Genomic DNA, 17,190 nt, shown 5'->3' on the forward strand with positions numbered 1-17,190 from the left:
AAGACTATGTTATTATAATCTCGAATTCCAGACCCTAGCAATCTACCTAGGTATTGATTTAATTTGTGCCCACAAGTTTAGCAAATACGTCTGGATACTAATTGAAACAGTAAGCCGTCTGGAATTATTATTAAACTAAGTAAATGTTCCCGATGGAACTCTCTGTATATACACACTGAATATACATATCTAGATTGAACAACATAGATTTCAGCGAGATAGATAAAAGTTAAATAAACTTAGAGGAACCACTCAGACTAAATCTTAGCATTATGTAAATAGTAATTGAATGGAAAGTATAAGGATTACAGGTGGATTCGCTTTCCCTTAACATCCGTACGCAATTACATCCCCCGGGGTCGAACCCGCGTCCCTCCGGCGAATGCGAGCGCCCTAATGCCTTGATAATATTTAGTTTTATTTTATTTAGCTGATTTTCTGTATTGAGCCGCATACAAATTGGATTTTGGGAGTTCCTAATCGTCTGGGACGGAATCTCCTAATGTAGTTTTAGCTAGACTATAGGGAATACTGCGAACTACAACGAATTGAATGAATACAATAGTCTCTTGAGGATACTTTTGTGTCTCCGTCGAAATATTGTTACAAACATACGACGTGAATGGCGTACTAAAACTGATTGTAAACGTAAAAACATTAGGTTTTACGAAATCGACCATCCAGCTTTATTGTTCTAGTTTATGCTTGCTACTACCTCGCATAACACCAAAGAGTAAATATTGTGTACAGAAAATCAATTTAATGTCAGCTTCGATAAAAAGAAGTCAGAAACTCAACTCGCTGACTCGACCTGTGCAATAAAACTCGCTAATGGCAACCATTGAACGTGCATTACCCACCGAAGATCCAACCGACCCTTGTTTCAAATGACCCCACATCACCGTGCCTCACGCTCAAATAGTCTACGGAACACTTTCTGCTAATCCCCGGCTGACCGCAATTCACCCCCTCCCTTCACCCTCACCCCCTCGGACCCCGTGTCTATTAGAGGCCTATTTGCAAGGGCCCGCTTATAATTCCGCAGAGCTTTTCGGCCGGTTCAGGATTTAATTAAATGTACGCGGATTGGACACCGGTCAATTTATGAGACGGAACGGCAACGGACCGGGGCCGTCGTGACGTCACAAGTTGACGACGTGACGTGTGGATTGCTTAAAAGAAGGTTGTCAACTTTATGTAAAAACATCCGAATTGAGAACCCCCTTCTTTTTGGGAAGTAGGTTAAAATATATAAAGATTGGATCTTCTTGGTTCGAAATTTTAATACCTGCCTACCTGCTGAAGATGACTATATAAGTTAGTAAAGCAATCTGTATTCGTTATGTTTCTAAGTCGGGGATCTTAATCTCGGCTCTGGTTTTGACTAGCGCTTTCAGAACATAAATCGCGATTATTATCTGAGAGTCCAGGGACCGCTGTAAATCTTCTTCTTGTACCTAGCGTTATAAATCCTCGCTTTTGTCAGAAATTACTGAAAGTCTTTGTACTTAATATAATAAGATACGTTGGTAAAGTTAGGTAAGTTACTTTAAATATAATATACGTATTCTATACAGGTATAAAGTTAGCTCATTCCACTCTCCTTCAATCAAGAACTTGTAGTATTTAAACTAATATTATTTTGCTAAGATACGGAATAGTTTCCGCAGTTACGAAATAGTTGAAGTTATGATATTCTTGGCGTATCCTCCCCCTCCGTACCCCCGTCCCCGGGCTGGTACACGTGGAACTGGGAAGAAAATTCAAGTTATAAAATGAAGACTTAATTCGACAATGCTCACACTTGTGGAAATTGAATCGCTGGAAATATTTTTCTAGTACGTACGTTGTACGGAATGAAATGGCTCGCTCAATACGACTGTATTACTGGCCAACCTTTTATGGTTATTTCATCCCGAATATGATTAGGAAATGTATTTCGTCATATATTTACTATTGATATGAAGTCTGCTCTAAATTCAGTAGTTTATTCTCGGACCTCAATAAAACACCTTTGGCAGCTTTATAGAAATATTTTCGACGAAAAATAATATCTTTCGTCGCTTCCCCGGCGTGTGCCGGACGCCGGGTGTCCGGCGGTGGCGGCGCCGGTCCGGTATTATCTCGCGTGATGGTACGGATAAGCAGGGATGTAGGTCGGTGGTGGTAATAGGACGGCACAGGAAGAAGCCGACGTGACTACCGGCTGTATTGTGCGAATGTTCCTAACTTCCAGATGATTATGTAGCTGAACCGACTGATATTTTTTATAAATTGGCGCGGCTGCTATGTGTTAACTACAACTGTTTAATTATTTCAAAGTCACCTGCTATCGTGATAGTTTCTCACCTATCTATCTCTACATAACATATCTACATATTCATGTCGTTGGAATTGGTCTTTCATTCGTTTAACTAAATTCTTCACAGTGAAACTGTTTCAAAAAAATCTTCAAAAAGCTGTACATTCTGGTGCCAAGCGCTACAAAGCTGGCACCTGGCAGCACACAGCTGTTGCCTCCCGGCGTCACTCGCTTCCTTCCTTCACCCCGCGCTGGACACCAGCCAAGCACTCGCAGATGGCTGTACTGGAACGACGGACAAATCCCAGCCAAATGTGACAACTTTGATATTTATTGTCGGGCTTATTAGTTTATATTTTCTAGGAGTCCTAGCCTAGGACTTATATTATAGTTATATATAGTCCTCTTATAAGCAGCGTGATTTTCTCTCAAAGCAAAATAATTAGAATTGTCTCTAAAGATACCTATCAATGCTGCAAAGTTATGGTCTTAAATTGAATGATTCGTGAGACATCTAAGTGTTAAATACATCAGGTTTACTCCAGCACTTAAAACGGCAACAAATAACTGCCAATGATCTATTTCCCGATAAAATGATGGTGTGTAACGAGTTGGCAAGACGCCAACTCCTCCCGCACCCATCCCCCTCTCGTGGCGTTAGATCTGTCACCCGCAGTATGACAATACAGCCAGACTTGTGGAACAAATCCACAAGTGTTGCCATATATCAACAAGTTTCTACCACCCGCTATTTATTCTGTATTAGTCGGTAATGGCACGGTAGACTATGTATTGACTGTTCGTTTAGATTGGTGCGCTGCTTGTTTGTGGTGCTAAATGGATGGTGTTATTTATTCTGTGTGCTTATGCAATTACGAAGTTCGTATTTAAATAAAACTACTTTTACGGATTTTATCGCGGTTATAATAATATTATTTAATCCCGACGTTTCGGATCCTTTACAGCATCCATGGTCACGGGCAGACTAAATGTCTAATATTCGCGTAAGTGTCAGAAATCAATACGAAGTTCGTAATGAGTGAGTTGTGAGTTCTTTTAATACTAGTAGTGTCGAAATATCTTTAAGGACGCTTGCTCGGTTTCTCGCAAATATCAATGTTTTTTAGGTACCATTTTGACACATAAGCAGTTACAATTTTGACAATATTATGGTATTAAATGAAAGGTAATTTATTCATTTCCACGTTAAATGTATTAGAATTACACAGTCCCATACTTTTTTTTTACACAATTTCGTTTTCACCGCCGGAAGAATCATAAAAAAGTACAAAAAAAGGAGTCTGAATAAGTACGTGTAACCCAAATGTGGAGTTGATTTATAACTCCCAATAATAAAAAAATCACAGCTAATGTATTTTTCTACACGTTCAGCTATTTTTTTTGGACATACATAAACCACTTTATAATTTACAATAAATTATAAAATCACTCTCAAATTTCTTCATACATTTTTTCGCTATGCGCACGTCTCGGACCGTCATTCCGCGCTCAGACGCGCTCGTGGAAGCACGGGTGTATCGCTTTGTCGGAAAAAATAAATACGTAAAATCTATGATAAAGAGTGTAACGATTTGTGTACTGGGACTGAAATACGTTGATACTTTTTCGGATCAAAACAAAAGTAAGTACGGCCATCATGTTGTATGATGGCCGTACTTACGTACGTACTTATTAGAATTGTATAATATATACCTATAATAGATACCTATTAAAATGACAGTAATATTTTTTTAATTCAAAATGGCGGGCACATTTTTTTAATAATTTGATATTATGAGTAATCAATTAAAAGATTTTTGGGGGTTGTGATTTTGAAAATGTGTATTTATTTCATGATGGCGAAATTTTTTTTATGAAATAGTAAATTTTTTTACAGATGCCTCGGCCTAAAAAATTTGGATATAGACCAAAAAAAAAATGTTGGAGTTAAGAAATAAAATAATGACACATTTTAGGTATTTACCCAACTACGGTAAAGCTAAAGAAGAGTTATGATTTTGACAGGCTACGTATGTATGTATGAGTGTGTGTATGTTCATAATTAATGTTTTTTAATTTATGTTATATAAATTAATGTTTTTAAAATTCATAATTAATAATGGAAACACGACAAATGAGACACGACAACCGTTTTTAATAGTTTGCATCAAGACCGCCGTCACAAATCACCGATCCTCTCGAAATACATATAGAGAGTTGCTACCTAATTGCTACCAGCTACCATTAGTTGCTACCTATTGCTACCCTCGTGGTTTTAAAGATATTCAGCATCCTAAGGTGACAGCCATTCTGATATTTTTTGACTTTTGGATTGACTTTTGGAAATGCACCTCAGAAGGTTTTATAATAAACAAAAAAAGCAAATGGTATTACCAAATTCAGGACCAGTTACGAGTAACTGGTCAAAACCAATGCGTATTTGCCGTATGGACTGGCAATGATAAGATATGCATTTGTGGAACGAGACGACCAGTTCTGGAAGGAAAACATGGAAGGACATTTAGTTAAATTCTACAACACCTGTTTACTTCCAGGACTGGTTGACCCACGATACACTAGGTCTATGAGCCTTAGGGACCATAGTTTACATTCAAGAAAAATATTGACCGTTAAAAATAATTCTTAAAAATATGTTAATTTTGTCATTTTGTTTTTATATTTTTTTGGTTGTTTACTTTATTTTTATTTTATTACATTTTAATTTCTCACAACTGTTTTTATTTTCTTCCAAAATACTTATGTATAGAGGGGTTACTTAGTGCTGAATACCCCAGTACTCATTTAATCCGATGACAAACACATCACACAAAATTTAAAGATCATCATATCAATATCGAGAAACCCTTTACAAACACTAAGTTACAACTAGTTATAGTCGAAAAAAAATAATATAACATAAAAAATCTTGCAAGTATCAAATTTTGTTGAGTGATGTACAAAATCTGGCCAACAATGGCTTGTATGTGTGTGTGAGCGCAATGTCGTTGTGTTGCCGCTAGTTTACCTAAAATTGAGCGAGTGAGAAATGTAAAAGCGTCCTTAAATCTAGATTATTTCAGATTGGCTTAACGAATTGCATACCTGCTGCCTCTTATCACGGTCTATCTATACTGTTCCTAAATAATTCAAATAAACTCTGGGATTTTTCGGGCATCCTTCCTATATATTTTTTATTGCTTCTTTGGCGCCAAAAATAACTGCTAGGTACAAAATTATTGCGTTATTAATTAATTGTTTCAAACTCAGTTTACCTCCATATTTTCCGCCATTCGAGATCCCTTTTAATTTATATTCGGAGCACCGTTTTACATTAAAAAGATATTATAAAATATAAAATAAGGTTTTATAGCTCCGAGTCCCCTGAAACATTGAGTTTTGCCTTAATTCGTCACAATGTCATAAGGCCGTTGGTTTGTACCGATTTTAATGAAATTTCACAGCAGGTCGCCTTTTATGTAGGTATCGTAAATGTGAGGAAAATGTTAGAGAAAACAATATTTTTAGTATGGGTCCCGTTTAGTGCCCCGGGCGGGTTGAGCGCCTCTAAACCATGTAATGTCGCTGCATCTACCTACGCACGGGTATTTTAGTACATAACATTTTATATCACCTCTAGTATGTTCTACACGACAACAAAAACATAAACCCACTCCATTCATAAAAGCTTTTAATACTATAAACCTTCAGTTCTGATACTGTTTTCAAAAGCTGTGCTAATAATTATCATTATAATAGTAAGCAGAAAGTCGTTTCACGTGCTCGCAAACTTTTCAGGAGCCATTATTATGACAATTCACCTTTCAAGAAAGTTTATAATTATTCATAGCTGCCAAAGTTTACACAATTCATTCTCAGTGGCGTCATGAAATATTCACAAGGAAAGTGGTTACAAACTGCCCGAGTACTTTTCTACTATGAATGGAACTTTGTGTCATTATATCGTGTCGCAGTATCATTAAAATGGAGAATTTATCAGGAAATGATACGCGTAATTAAAAGTTCCGTTCGGCCTCATTGGCTATTAAAAATTGATGAAACAACTCGAAAATTGTCTCTACTTAACTGTACAGTCAAGGAACCGGTTCAAACAGCTTCCATCCGGCGGTGCCCGGCTCGATCCAGCCGATAAACAACTTTTTAATTAAGCAAAAAGTGTGTCACCCGTAACAAGTCGCGTTCATGAAACAAAGTCTATGAAAGTATAATTTTCTTTTAAGAAATAAATCATAAACTTCCGGCCGTGGCCTATAAATTGTATTAAAACTTTGCAAACGGTCAAGGGTGAGCCGCTTTTAGATTAACTCTCAGAATTTATTCTAACTACTAAAGCAGGCAAATTGCACGTAAAATATTTTCGTCTATTTTTCTCACTTAAAATTCGCTTTTTAAGCAAAGAAATTGAACAAGCCGTGAGCGACGAGGGAATTGGGGAAAACGACGCATTTTATTAAGTGGTTCTATTTAAGAAACGTTATTAAATCTAAAAATGGTAACTTTATTTACATAAAAATGAGCACCACGGTAAATACTTAGAGAATCAAATAAAATATCTAGAGCTGGGCTTTTGAATCGAAATATACTTTTATGTATTGAAACTCATTCTTTCAGAAGTTCGTCAAAAGGAAATACTTTTTCTTTGACGGCTCTCAAAGAAAAATCTGACATTTAAGTAAATAAATATCGATGAAATATGATTTAATCCTGCCCTTGAGCGTTGCCTCACCAATAACAGTTAACAATCGCCACTCGTATATACATTTACATAAGGCTCAAATCCTATTTCGCTTTATTAAATTTTGTGACCTTTTCCCATTATGTCAATTTGGTGAAGGAACGGCACGTTTTGTACGTTTGTACGTCATCATCGGCCCAATCGTTGGGAAATTGGTCCTAGGAGTCGAAGGCAGCGTTTAATTCGGAACCTTAATATTTTACAATAGTCAGACACGTCGTTCTGACCAATTGCCTGACCAGTCGGTTTTGTACGTGTGTGGAATAGCGGTACTTTTAAGGGAATTGAAAATTTCTGTATTGCTTTTAAAGTTATGGTTGAATGCAAGCGATTTCTGCTCACGTGCTAATTTAGTGTCGACTTATTGCCATTATTATTGGTCTTCTGCTGGGTACAAAACGTTCAAATTACACATTATACTGGATTATTTCAATGTCCTATTATCCTAAAAGAAACAGCAACAATTAAAATTAATTATCTTTATTACAGCACTTGGCTAAGGGTAGCTTAAATTAAGATTATTTTTAGACGAAATATTAATAAAAGGTTTGCTAAAACAAAGCCATTAAGATTCTAGTGGCTTCTCGACGGATATTTATCATAATTTTCTTTTAACATTATTCCGTAAAATTATCATTACAGAGGATCCATTTAGGGATAATTAAAATACACATAAAATGGTACCTGGCCCTTGTTGAGGCTTTAATAGCGGCAGACCAAGATAACGGCCGACACGTTAAATTATATAAACGGCTAATTCTTATACAATTACTTAGATAAACATTGCTACTTTATGCTATTTTTGTTCCGTAAGGGCAATGGTTCTCTAACAAAAGCACTGGGCTTTATTAGAATTTTTCTTTGGCTTCTTTCATAATGTGTCATTTACTTTAATTCATAATTTCATTCTCGTGAAAAGCTTACAACGTGACAGAATATTTAACTTAAACTGAAGTTAGTACAAACTTGTAGCGCCTTACAGATGTTAGAGAAAGTAACGAAGTCAGCGTGTAATGGAACAAGTTGGCTGGCTTTGTGTATGTTTAATGAGCCGTCAATGACTGTCTGCGTTCATAACGTCGAATGTGACGTCACGATACTTTTGCACATGCTATGAAGTATTTTTTGGTAAGGTTTAACTTATGTAAATACCTCTAAATACTCAATGTGTGTATCGTTTCCTGAAAAAAAAAGTCTTTATTTAATTCTCATTGGTTGCAATTTTATATTATAATTTAGAAGGATCAGCGTATTTTATCACAAATATTATTATTTATACAGCGTATACTGACTTACACGAGGTTTACAAACTTGTAGCTATCAGAGTGTTGTATTACACGATGTCGAACAATATCTGGTTAATTAAGCAAGCCATCGTTAATGAGCGCCTGTCGATACTGTCGATAGCTGTCGGCAAACTTCGCCACAACCTCACTATGTATGACAGACAGCTTTTTGTTGTAAACTTCCATTACAAGATACTGTTTAATATATTTATCTATTTCGCGTCTAACTTTTGATATGATAAAGGTGCGTTTTGAATGAAAGATTGCAACTGCCGACCGCACTTTCAGCGACTGCATGAAATCGGGGCGACTGCACGTGCCGTGTAAATACATACAAACGAGTAGTGCAGCTGCGGCAAACACGCAGTCGCGGCATGCGCGGTCAGCAATTGCAGTCAAAACAATTGTTATTATTAATCTAAACTTACAAAGCAGTACATACTGACCTGACAATTGCTATCGAGAGGCCTCATTACCTACTTCTACATAACACTTGAAGATATAATTTTATTATATGTTGCTTAGAATTACCAAAATACAATACCTTGTATACTATTAATACTATACAATAGTATCTTGTTGGTAGTTAATGAAACATATGGAAACATTAGCTAGTACCTACATTAGTGGGCACTTGGAGATAATGTTAGGAATAGTTGTAACAGCCATCAAATAAGAGTAAAGGGACCATTCGGAATAATTTTATTATTATACCACTGGAGTTCAGTATTGTTCTGTTGAGTTACAATTGCTCTTATTAGCTAGGTACTTCTATTTTATTCTATTACATTTGCAAGTAATTCCAGCCAATGGGCTATTTTCACAATACTTGTATTGCATAAAGTATAAAATACGTCATTTTTAACCGACTTCCCTAAAAGAAGTAGTATCATCATGTCAACTTGTCTCTATAAGCAAGATATTTCTACTTAGGCAGGCAAAAATTTTACTATGCAATACTTTGACTGAAAGTCAAGTTAACCAGACTCCCGGAAAGAGTACCCGCACTAGTGAGATTCTGCAGCAGTTCGTAATGACAGTTCAAGTTTTATAGCTACTTTAACTAAAGTTTTCGTTTTATCGACTTAACTATTAACTCAGTTTTCGAGTTATCTAAAGGATAACTTTGTCTATTGAGCAGTTTCTGGATTTTCAATTTCTACTTAAACAAAATATTTGATAACTGTACACCGTTCGAGTTGACACTTAGCAAAGGTAAACTCTTGATATAACTTTGTTTTAAAAACTCAGATTAAATGATGCTATTAGACTAAAATCAATGTAAATACAATTATAACAATAACTAAAACGATTAAAAAAAATTTATTAAGCATTTTTATGTGTATTTGCGGAAAAACTTCTATCTAGATTGTTTGTCTTTAAGGTATACACTTAACCTACTCAAGTGGAGTATAGTAACATGCATCTCTCTAAGCCTAAATCACGCGGTGCAACGAACAGACACACATACAAACAGACACCATGTCTCACACGCTCGCTACTAATTAACTTGGCGCCGAGCCTCACTCTGCACGACTGTACCGACGAGATTGTGCCCCACTCTATTAGGGTGAAACAGTTTATATTATTACGATATATAGTGTTACTTTTATGAGTTGCTATACTTTCCCTAAGATTAATTACAAACGCATAAAGATTATGCGAAACCATTAATAGGATACCTATTAAAAGATAATAAGTACAAAGTACTTACATACAAAATATCTACTATAATACTTTGTAAACATGGAGGTGAAAGTTTAATCTACTGTTACTTGAAATGCATTTTTGAGTATGATGCAATTATGCTGCAATATATCTCAATAATTACATCAGATGCACCGGCTAAAACATGTCACCCTAAAATATATCTATCATACATGCGATGCACTTTTAAATAGTAACTTCCAGAACACTCGCACTTATAATTGTTATTCTTTTTCCTTTTATGTATAATTTATATCCCCAAAAACTATGACATTTAAGGCCTTTCAAATCAGTCTCCCAAACCGATTGACAAAACACCACATAAACACCTATGTACCAGTAATGCACATAGACCGGGCAGTACGCACATCGACCGCATTACGGTAATGGCGGCCACATTTGTGCAGCGCGGCTAATGCTCGCACTAATTCACTCTGCCGGGCAGCCGGGCGGGCGGGTTGTGGCCGGACGAAATAAAAATAGAATGGAAATGAGGTTTTAACTACATTTAGAGGTAGTGGGGAAAAGGTGAGCGGTTACAGGTTAGGCAAAATTGGTGTGTAACATTGTACAACACATTTACCTTAAGTCTGACGAAGTTTTTTAGCCCACCACTAAAAAAAGGAGGAGGTTATCAATTCTTTCAGCAATCATTCTTTATTTCTTAAATCCGGTGGTTTTTCAAAGCGACAATAATTCCAAAATTAAATGATGGACAGAGCTTATGATCTTAACGAAAGTAATTATGCACCGACCTACTGACCTGCCTAAACTACTGTAGAAGTACAATCCTTGATAAATGAACAGTTATTTCAATTGATCAAGGAGTATGTTTATATCCACTGAATATAACATAAGCCATACAACAAGCAAATAATTTCCTAAGCGATACCCAGTCTCGGTGGTCCCGGGGTGGACGCTCACGTGCGCCACGAGTGCGGGGAGGCAGTCCTGCACGCCAGGTTCCTCATCAACGAGGGCGCCCTGGTGACGGCCACCGCGGACGACCAGCTGCACCTGTGGACCTTCCGACAGAAGTCGCCGCAGAGGCTGCACTCGCTCAAGTTCCAGAGAGAAAGGTATGCACCATGTAGCTTTCGTTGTTCTGCACCTGCTTTTGTTTTTGAAAGGTGTCGGTGATTTGTGGGTGTGTTGTGAAGTGTGATACAAGTCATCGACAGCTTTAACGCACTTGGAAAATGACTAGATATAGTTTTGTATAAATTAATCACGTTTACTAGCAAGTACTTAACACATACATAATTTGTCATAGAAATATGTATATACAAAATATCCCAAGTCTCATTGAAACTTGCTAGTAAATTGCACATTAGATAATCTAGACATAACATCCATAAACTTTGTCACAATTTAAGATAAAACAAAGATCTTTGTCCAAACTGAACAAAGGATACTAATGAACTTAAAGTTAAATCTATACTTTGTACAATATTTTACGTTAAACCCTAAAGAAGAGTTGTAGAAATAAAATTAAATTTAACAGCTTTAGTTTGCGACTACAAAGTTATGGCTTTAAAAGCTTTGCGCTCATTCTGAGCTACACTCAGCCGCACATTGAGTGGCTGAGGGCGAACTTATTTACAAATTACTGAGTTGGACACTTTTATGAGGAGCGACTTGAGCCGGGAAGGAAGCTAGTTGGCTAGGCGGTCTGTTTGTCACAATTACAAGTTTTATTACCCCTCCCCTCCCCCTCCATCTCGTTTATTCTTCCCCCCCCCTCCTGGCTGGCGCCGCGTCGTATTTCATTCGGCTGGGTACACTGCCATTATTAAGTTCTGGATAATTTTATGGTTCCCGCCATCTGTTTGCTGTTATGGTGCCGGATTTTTGTTTGTTTCCACTCTATTAATATTAATCGTTGTACAATGTTGTCTTTCTACCTTTTTAATGCATATTTTAGAACAGTCTTGCCTCCATTAAGGTTTGAGGCCTACCTTCCTTTTTATTTTAAACAAAACAGATTGCGTTCGTGCCATATATTCGGCGTTGAGGCGCCCAGCATGCAAATGTACCAAACTGTACATTCGTCCGTCAGCGCAGAATAAAAACTGAACGTCGCTGAACGTCAGCAGCTGTTTGCATACAAAGCACTAATTACTCAAATTAACACCCCGTGCCCGTCTGATTGGGCAATATTTTAGGGAATTTAGTTCCTCATTTTCTTGGGAACATTTTAGGGAATTTAGTTTGTGGGGCTTCTTTTACATTAAATGTACATTATACGTGGTGTTCAAAGAAGAAATGCGACATGTTCGTGTGTTCGTTAGTGGTCGCGCGACGTTTCCGTACGATGTTCGCTTTCCGTCCGATTTGTCCGACGCTCGTTTGCCAACGTTTCCGGAGTTAGCCTTTCTTTGTTCAAATCTCTATTTTGGCCCCACATATACATTATTTTCTTTAGTAAAATGAAACTGAAATAAAATGGAATACAAAGACTAGTCGAAATACAAGAGTCGTAATGAAAATCGCTCGTTAACATTTTAAAACGTAATTTATGTAAAGTTGTAGGACAGTTAGCAAAGTTTATTCGTCATAAATCAGAGCGGTATTGTCTGTAGGTCGCTGTTATTGCTTTGTTTAATTCATCACAGGGAGGGGCGGGAGTGTAATTAAACGGCCGTTGCCATGGCAACCGGGCTGTTTTGTCACAATGTCGAATTGTTAGACGAATATTACTCGTCTCTAATGAAAGGTCCTTATAACACATGATGGTTATAAACTTGGAAATAATTTACAACAACCAAATACATATTCTCATGTGGAAGTTTTAGTTTCTAATTAAAATCCTACCTACTCTCCAGATACTTGAACTAATTCATTTATTAAAGCTGCCGAGTTTTTCCTTATAAAGGAACAATAAGTCGACTACGCACAATCGTCAATGGTCTTTGTCTTCATAACTACAAAGTGATCGTTCCTCCCTCGTCAGTCAGCAGGCTGTGCTCTCACAAAGACAGGCTCCCGCCCCTCACAGCCCTCTATGGGAAAACAATCTAGTGCCACACAATGCCCACACACAATCATGCATACATAGTGCTTGTGTTACTAAGGACAGTCGGCGAGAGAAGTAGTTAAAGTTTTGGGTTTCACAAATGACGAATTGTTCCAAAATTACTTTATGTACTAAACAAGCTATTATATATGTGGTGTATTTTATAAAATAGAAAATACGTTTTTTTCTTCAGAAACCAGTATGTATCAGACAATTATGAAACACCGTTATTCCAGTTATATTCAACACCTTGTTTTACTACAATCTCATTACATCTAAAGCTTATTCATTGTTCGGTTTACTTTAAGGCTGGAAACAGTGCTCGAACGTCGCGTCGGTCAGAAGTTTAGAATACAAATGACTGTTACTTTATACCTATGTAGGTTTACGTTCTTGTCCAAAACACATTTCTGTCGCTGACTGTACTCAGGTACACAAACTAGTGCAGTATCACGCGCCGCTGCACGACAAAGCGTGGCCGCTGTGAGCCGCTGCGGCACCAAATGCCAATTAATTGTCTCAGTGGCAACACTATGTGCCGTGTTGAGGCAACACTGTATTAGATGCAAGACCTATAGGCTTTGATGGCCAGGTGTTTCTCGCAAATGAGATTGGTGGTTAGGAATGGTTGCATACAAGCTACGAATTAAATCAGTATATTATGGTCACACCAATAGGTTTGAATGACACAAAACCTGCAAAGGTCATAATTAAATGCGCTTAGGGTCCGAAAAATAATTGAACTGAATAGTTAAAAGCCCTCTACTCTAATTTTATAACTAAATTCGGTCAATTCTCAACAACAAAAGTGTTCGATACTACTACATTTTTATACCTCAGGCATCATGTCACACTCGCAACTGACAGTCCGACTAACTATTTGCCTAACAACATAATACGCGGCACTAACAACATAATATCTCACTACTGGATACGTCACGCACGCTATCTGTCAGTTAACGCACGCTATCCGTCGGTTAACGCACGCTATCTGTCGGTTAACCCTGTGCTCGGGGTCAGCAACCCTCACTTATTGAGTTATTCACTCTTTACGACCGCAGACCTGATTGACGACCAAATCGTGTTTTATCACAGGTTAAAAATTAACTTATCCAATTTTATATGATACGATGAAATTAGTTTTACATTAGAGATATAATACTTATGATTAACAGAGAGACATGTGTTGCTGGGGAGTGACATAGAAAATGATGAAGGGTGGGTGTTTTTGGTCTTACATAATTTTGTCGTTCGTAAAGTGCTGTTTTTCGGTCATACAATACATGAGTATATATGCTTTTAGATTTGATTAGTTTTGTTTACGCATTAGGTATAGCTAAACTACATTGGAAGATTTACTACGCGTCTTAATCATCCATCTTCCACATGCTCTCAATCACGCAGGTAGCACGGCTGGCCGCCTCAAGCCCGCGCTAATCCCGCGACCATTAATGACGTCATTAATGAGAAGGTGAAGTACTCCTCACTGCTCAATCCTCGGCAACTATGCCTGATTAATGAGCATACGTACCTGCTCATTAATCGTCTCAAATAATCGGGACGTCACGTGCGAAACTGATACAACAACTTAGATGGAGTCTGATTTCGATTTCGATATCTATCTATTTACACCCATAATATGTATGTCTCCTTAAGAATTCTTGGGTAATTGGGAAAAAATAGGATCGGCATAATGACTGAACTTAATCATGTGCAACCTTGCATGTTGTTCGATTATAACAATGATTGTAAATCATACAGGAGAGTTTCTTAAAGTCAAAGCACAATATTAGTTTCATTTTCATGGCTGTGCAACATTTTTTCGTCGGAATATCCACGACAGAGTTCATCGTAAAATCATTGATATGTTAAATTATTAAATCCATATAATATTTACCACGTGTGTGCACTTGATAGCACTTTTACCAGCACATTGAGCACCTTGTATAGTACAGCACATTCGTCTCGTGGCTAACTGAATGAAACTGTTATGTTGTTAGCTCAGGTGGAGCTAAAAGTAATGATCATCACAGTCTAAAACATAGGTGCCTACAAAAAAGTTGCGTGCAACCTGTATAGGTATATTTTTTCATTTCTTAAATGTTAATTACATTACTCCACGATTTTTCGTTAATATTTTCTAGTGATCTGAAATGTTGTTGATCTGGGAAAAATCGAGACGTAACAAATTGTACAGTTACGACACAACAATGTATATTGCCGATATGTTCCATGTAAAGAAACCTTTAATTGATTGCACTCTCCTATTGGAACATACTGAGGAATACATGCAGACATGTACATGAATGTGAGATGTGCAGCTAGTTGAGTGGCGACGTTTTGCGCTGTTACAGATCACGCATCAAACTCTCACTATCGACTAACGAAATCAAGGGGTGAGTGTGTGTTAGTTCGATGTCGCACTCGCATGCACTCGCACGCACACTTCACACGCACACACACGGATACACTCACTCACACACACACACAGAACTAAAACACACGCACCGAAAAGTTACAGAAAACTTAATGATACTTTACTATTTTACATACATTATTCGGCTCAATATACTGTACATTGTAAAACAAAACACTGTCAAATGACTCGATTGTTCAGTCAAACACTGACATAGCCGGGTCACCATGACAGTAACACGGTGCATGCTGTAGCCAATCAGAACACTGCATATGTCGGATATTGAATGCTGCACGACAAATATATTGTGTACATAGGAATCAGCATGTCTTCTGTTGTTAGAAAACTGTCGTAGTTACTCACTTGTTAGATATCTACTATCTTTATTTATTTTACTTTTTCCGTTAAAAGTTGTCCTTAAAAGTAATTTTAGAAATATTCAACGTATCCTGAAAAGTTCACGTGAAAAATTGAAAAATGATATCCAGCTGGCTAAAAGGGGTTAGACTATAAAAAGCAAACGATACTTAAGTAAAGGGTTAATTAAAAAGTGTACAGCGAGGAGTTTTATCAGCGCTTATTACAGGAGCGCTCTCATTAGACACCTGCCCAACGCCACACGGTGATAACAGAAGAACAAGGCATTTTGCGAATAATATCCTTTAACAAAAACATACGAAGTGTGACCGAGAACCCTTGCAACCTACATATTTTATTGCCTGATAGTAAAGACTTTCCCGAGTGACCCTTCTGCGTGTTATCTCGTTCCCCACCCTCTGCTTGACCGTTTACACGTTTAGATAAACTTTTACTGCCCGACGTTAAAATTAATATGTTTTGTATACGCCGACGCTTTCGTTAACAACTTTTGTTCGATGTTTCAGTGTTCGCTAATTAATATAAAGAGCGTTTTAAAATCTGTAGCGTAGGCGATTGTAGAGCAGGCTTGTTAATCTGTATGTTTTTAGATACAAGCCCCTGTTGTTAGTAACTTGAATATAATACACCTATATACACTGTTGTAGAATATTATTATAATGTCGCTTTAATGTCAAAGCTGTGTACGCTTTTAGCTTCAATGTATTAAGAATCGATTTGGGTCAAGTTATGTGGAACCCGAACTTCTACCTAACTTGTAATTCAGTCGTAGTCCTTACAATAAGCTCAGGTAGCACAATAAATTCCTTACACGTCAGTGACTATAAAAATACACGGTCCCTAAGTATTGTGGAGTTATACAAGACTAATAAGCTTATCGCTGTAAGGGTCTGGTGGAGGCCTGTAGCGTGGGCCGACAATAGCGCGGCGGGTCACACGGCGCCGACTATCCGCGTAAATGGGCGAACACTAACATTTTATTCGCTCATGAATAGATAGGATACCTCCGTACCTCCCGGCCCTCCCGACTATCCCGGGCCTCCACGCGGCCTGTGTGGCCACTCAGCGCATTGTACCCACTGACTCCTTTGTGCTCAACGCCACAGAATGGTATCGACGCGGGCTTTTCAACGGAAACATTATTGTTTGAATAATTCAGTATCGTGCACTTGTGATGTTTTAATATTAATGTCGTATAAAGACCAGTTTTGCAGTCAACGTTTCGTTGTTCGTTTATTCAAATTGGAAATGCAAATGGTTATGTATTTATGGAATTCGATTAAGTATTTGCTGGCGAATTAACTTTGCTGAGGATAGCACGGCTGGAATTTA

At 37.5% G+C, this 17,190-nt stretch overlaps 1 protein-coding gene across 1 annotated transcript in view; it reads left to right on the forward strand.

The window, feature by feature from the left end:
* Positions 1-17,190, forward strand: part of LOC110372784 (syntaxin-binding protein 5) — a 199,404-nt gene that overhangs the window by 152,890 nt on the left and 29,324 nt on the right. The window contains 2 exon segments of the mRNA XM_049847691.2: positions 10,945-11,127; positions 15,419-15,460. Coding sequence (XP_049703648.2) covers positions 10,945-11,127; positions 15,419-15,460 — 225 coding nt within the window.

Source organism: Helicoverpa armigera, chromosome 7, assembly GCF_030705265.1.
Source record: "Helicoverpa armigera isolate CAAS_96S chromosome 7, ASM3070526v1, whole genome shotgun sequence".
NCBI classification, from domain to species: domain Eukaryota; kingdom Metazoa; phylum Arthropoda; class Insecta; order Lepidoptera; family Noctuidae; genus Helicoverpa; species Helicoverpa armigera.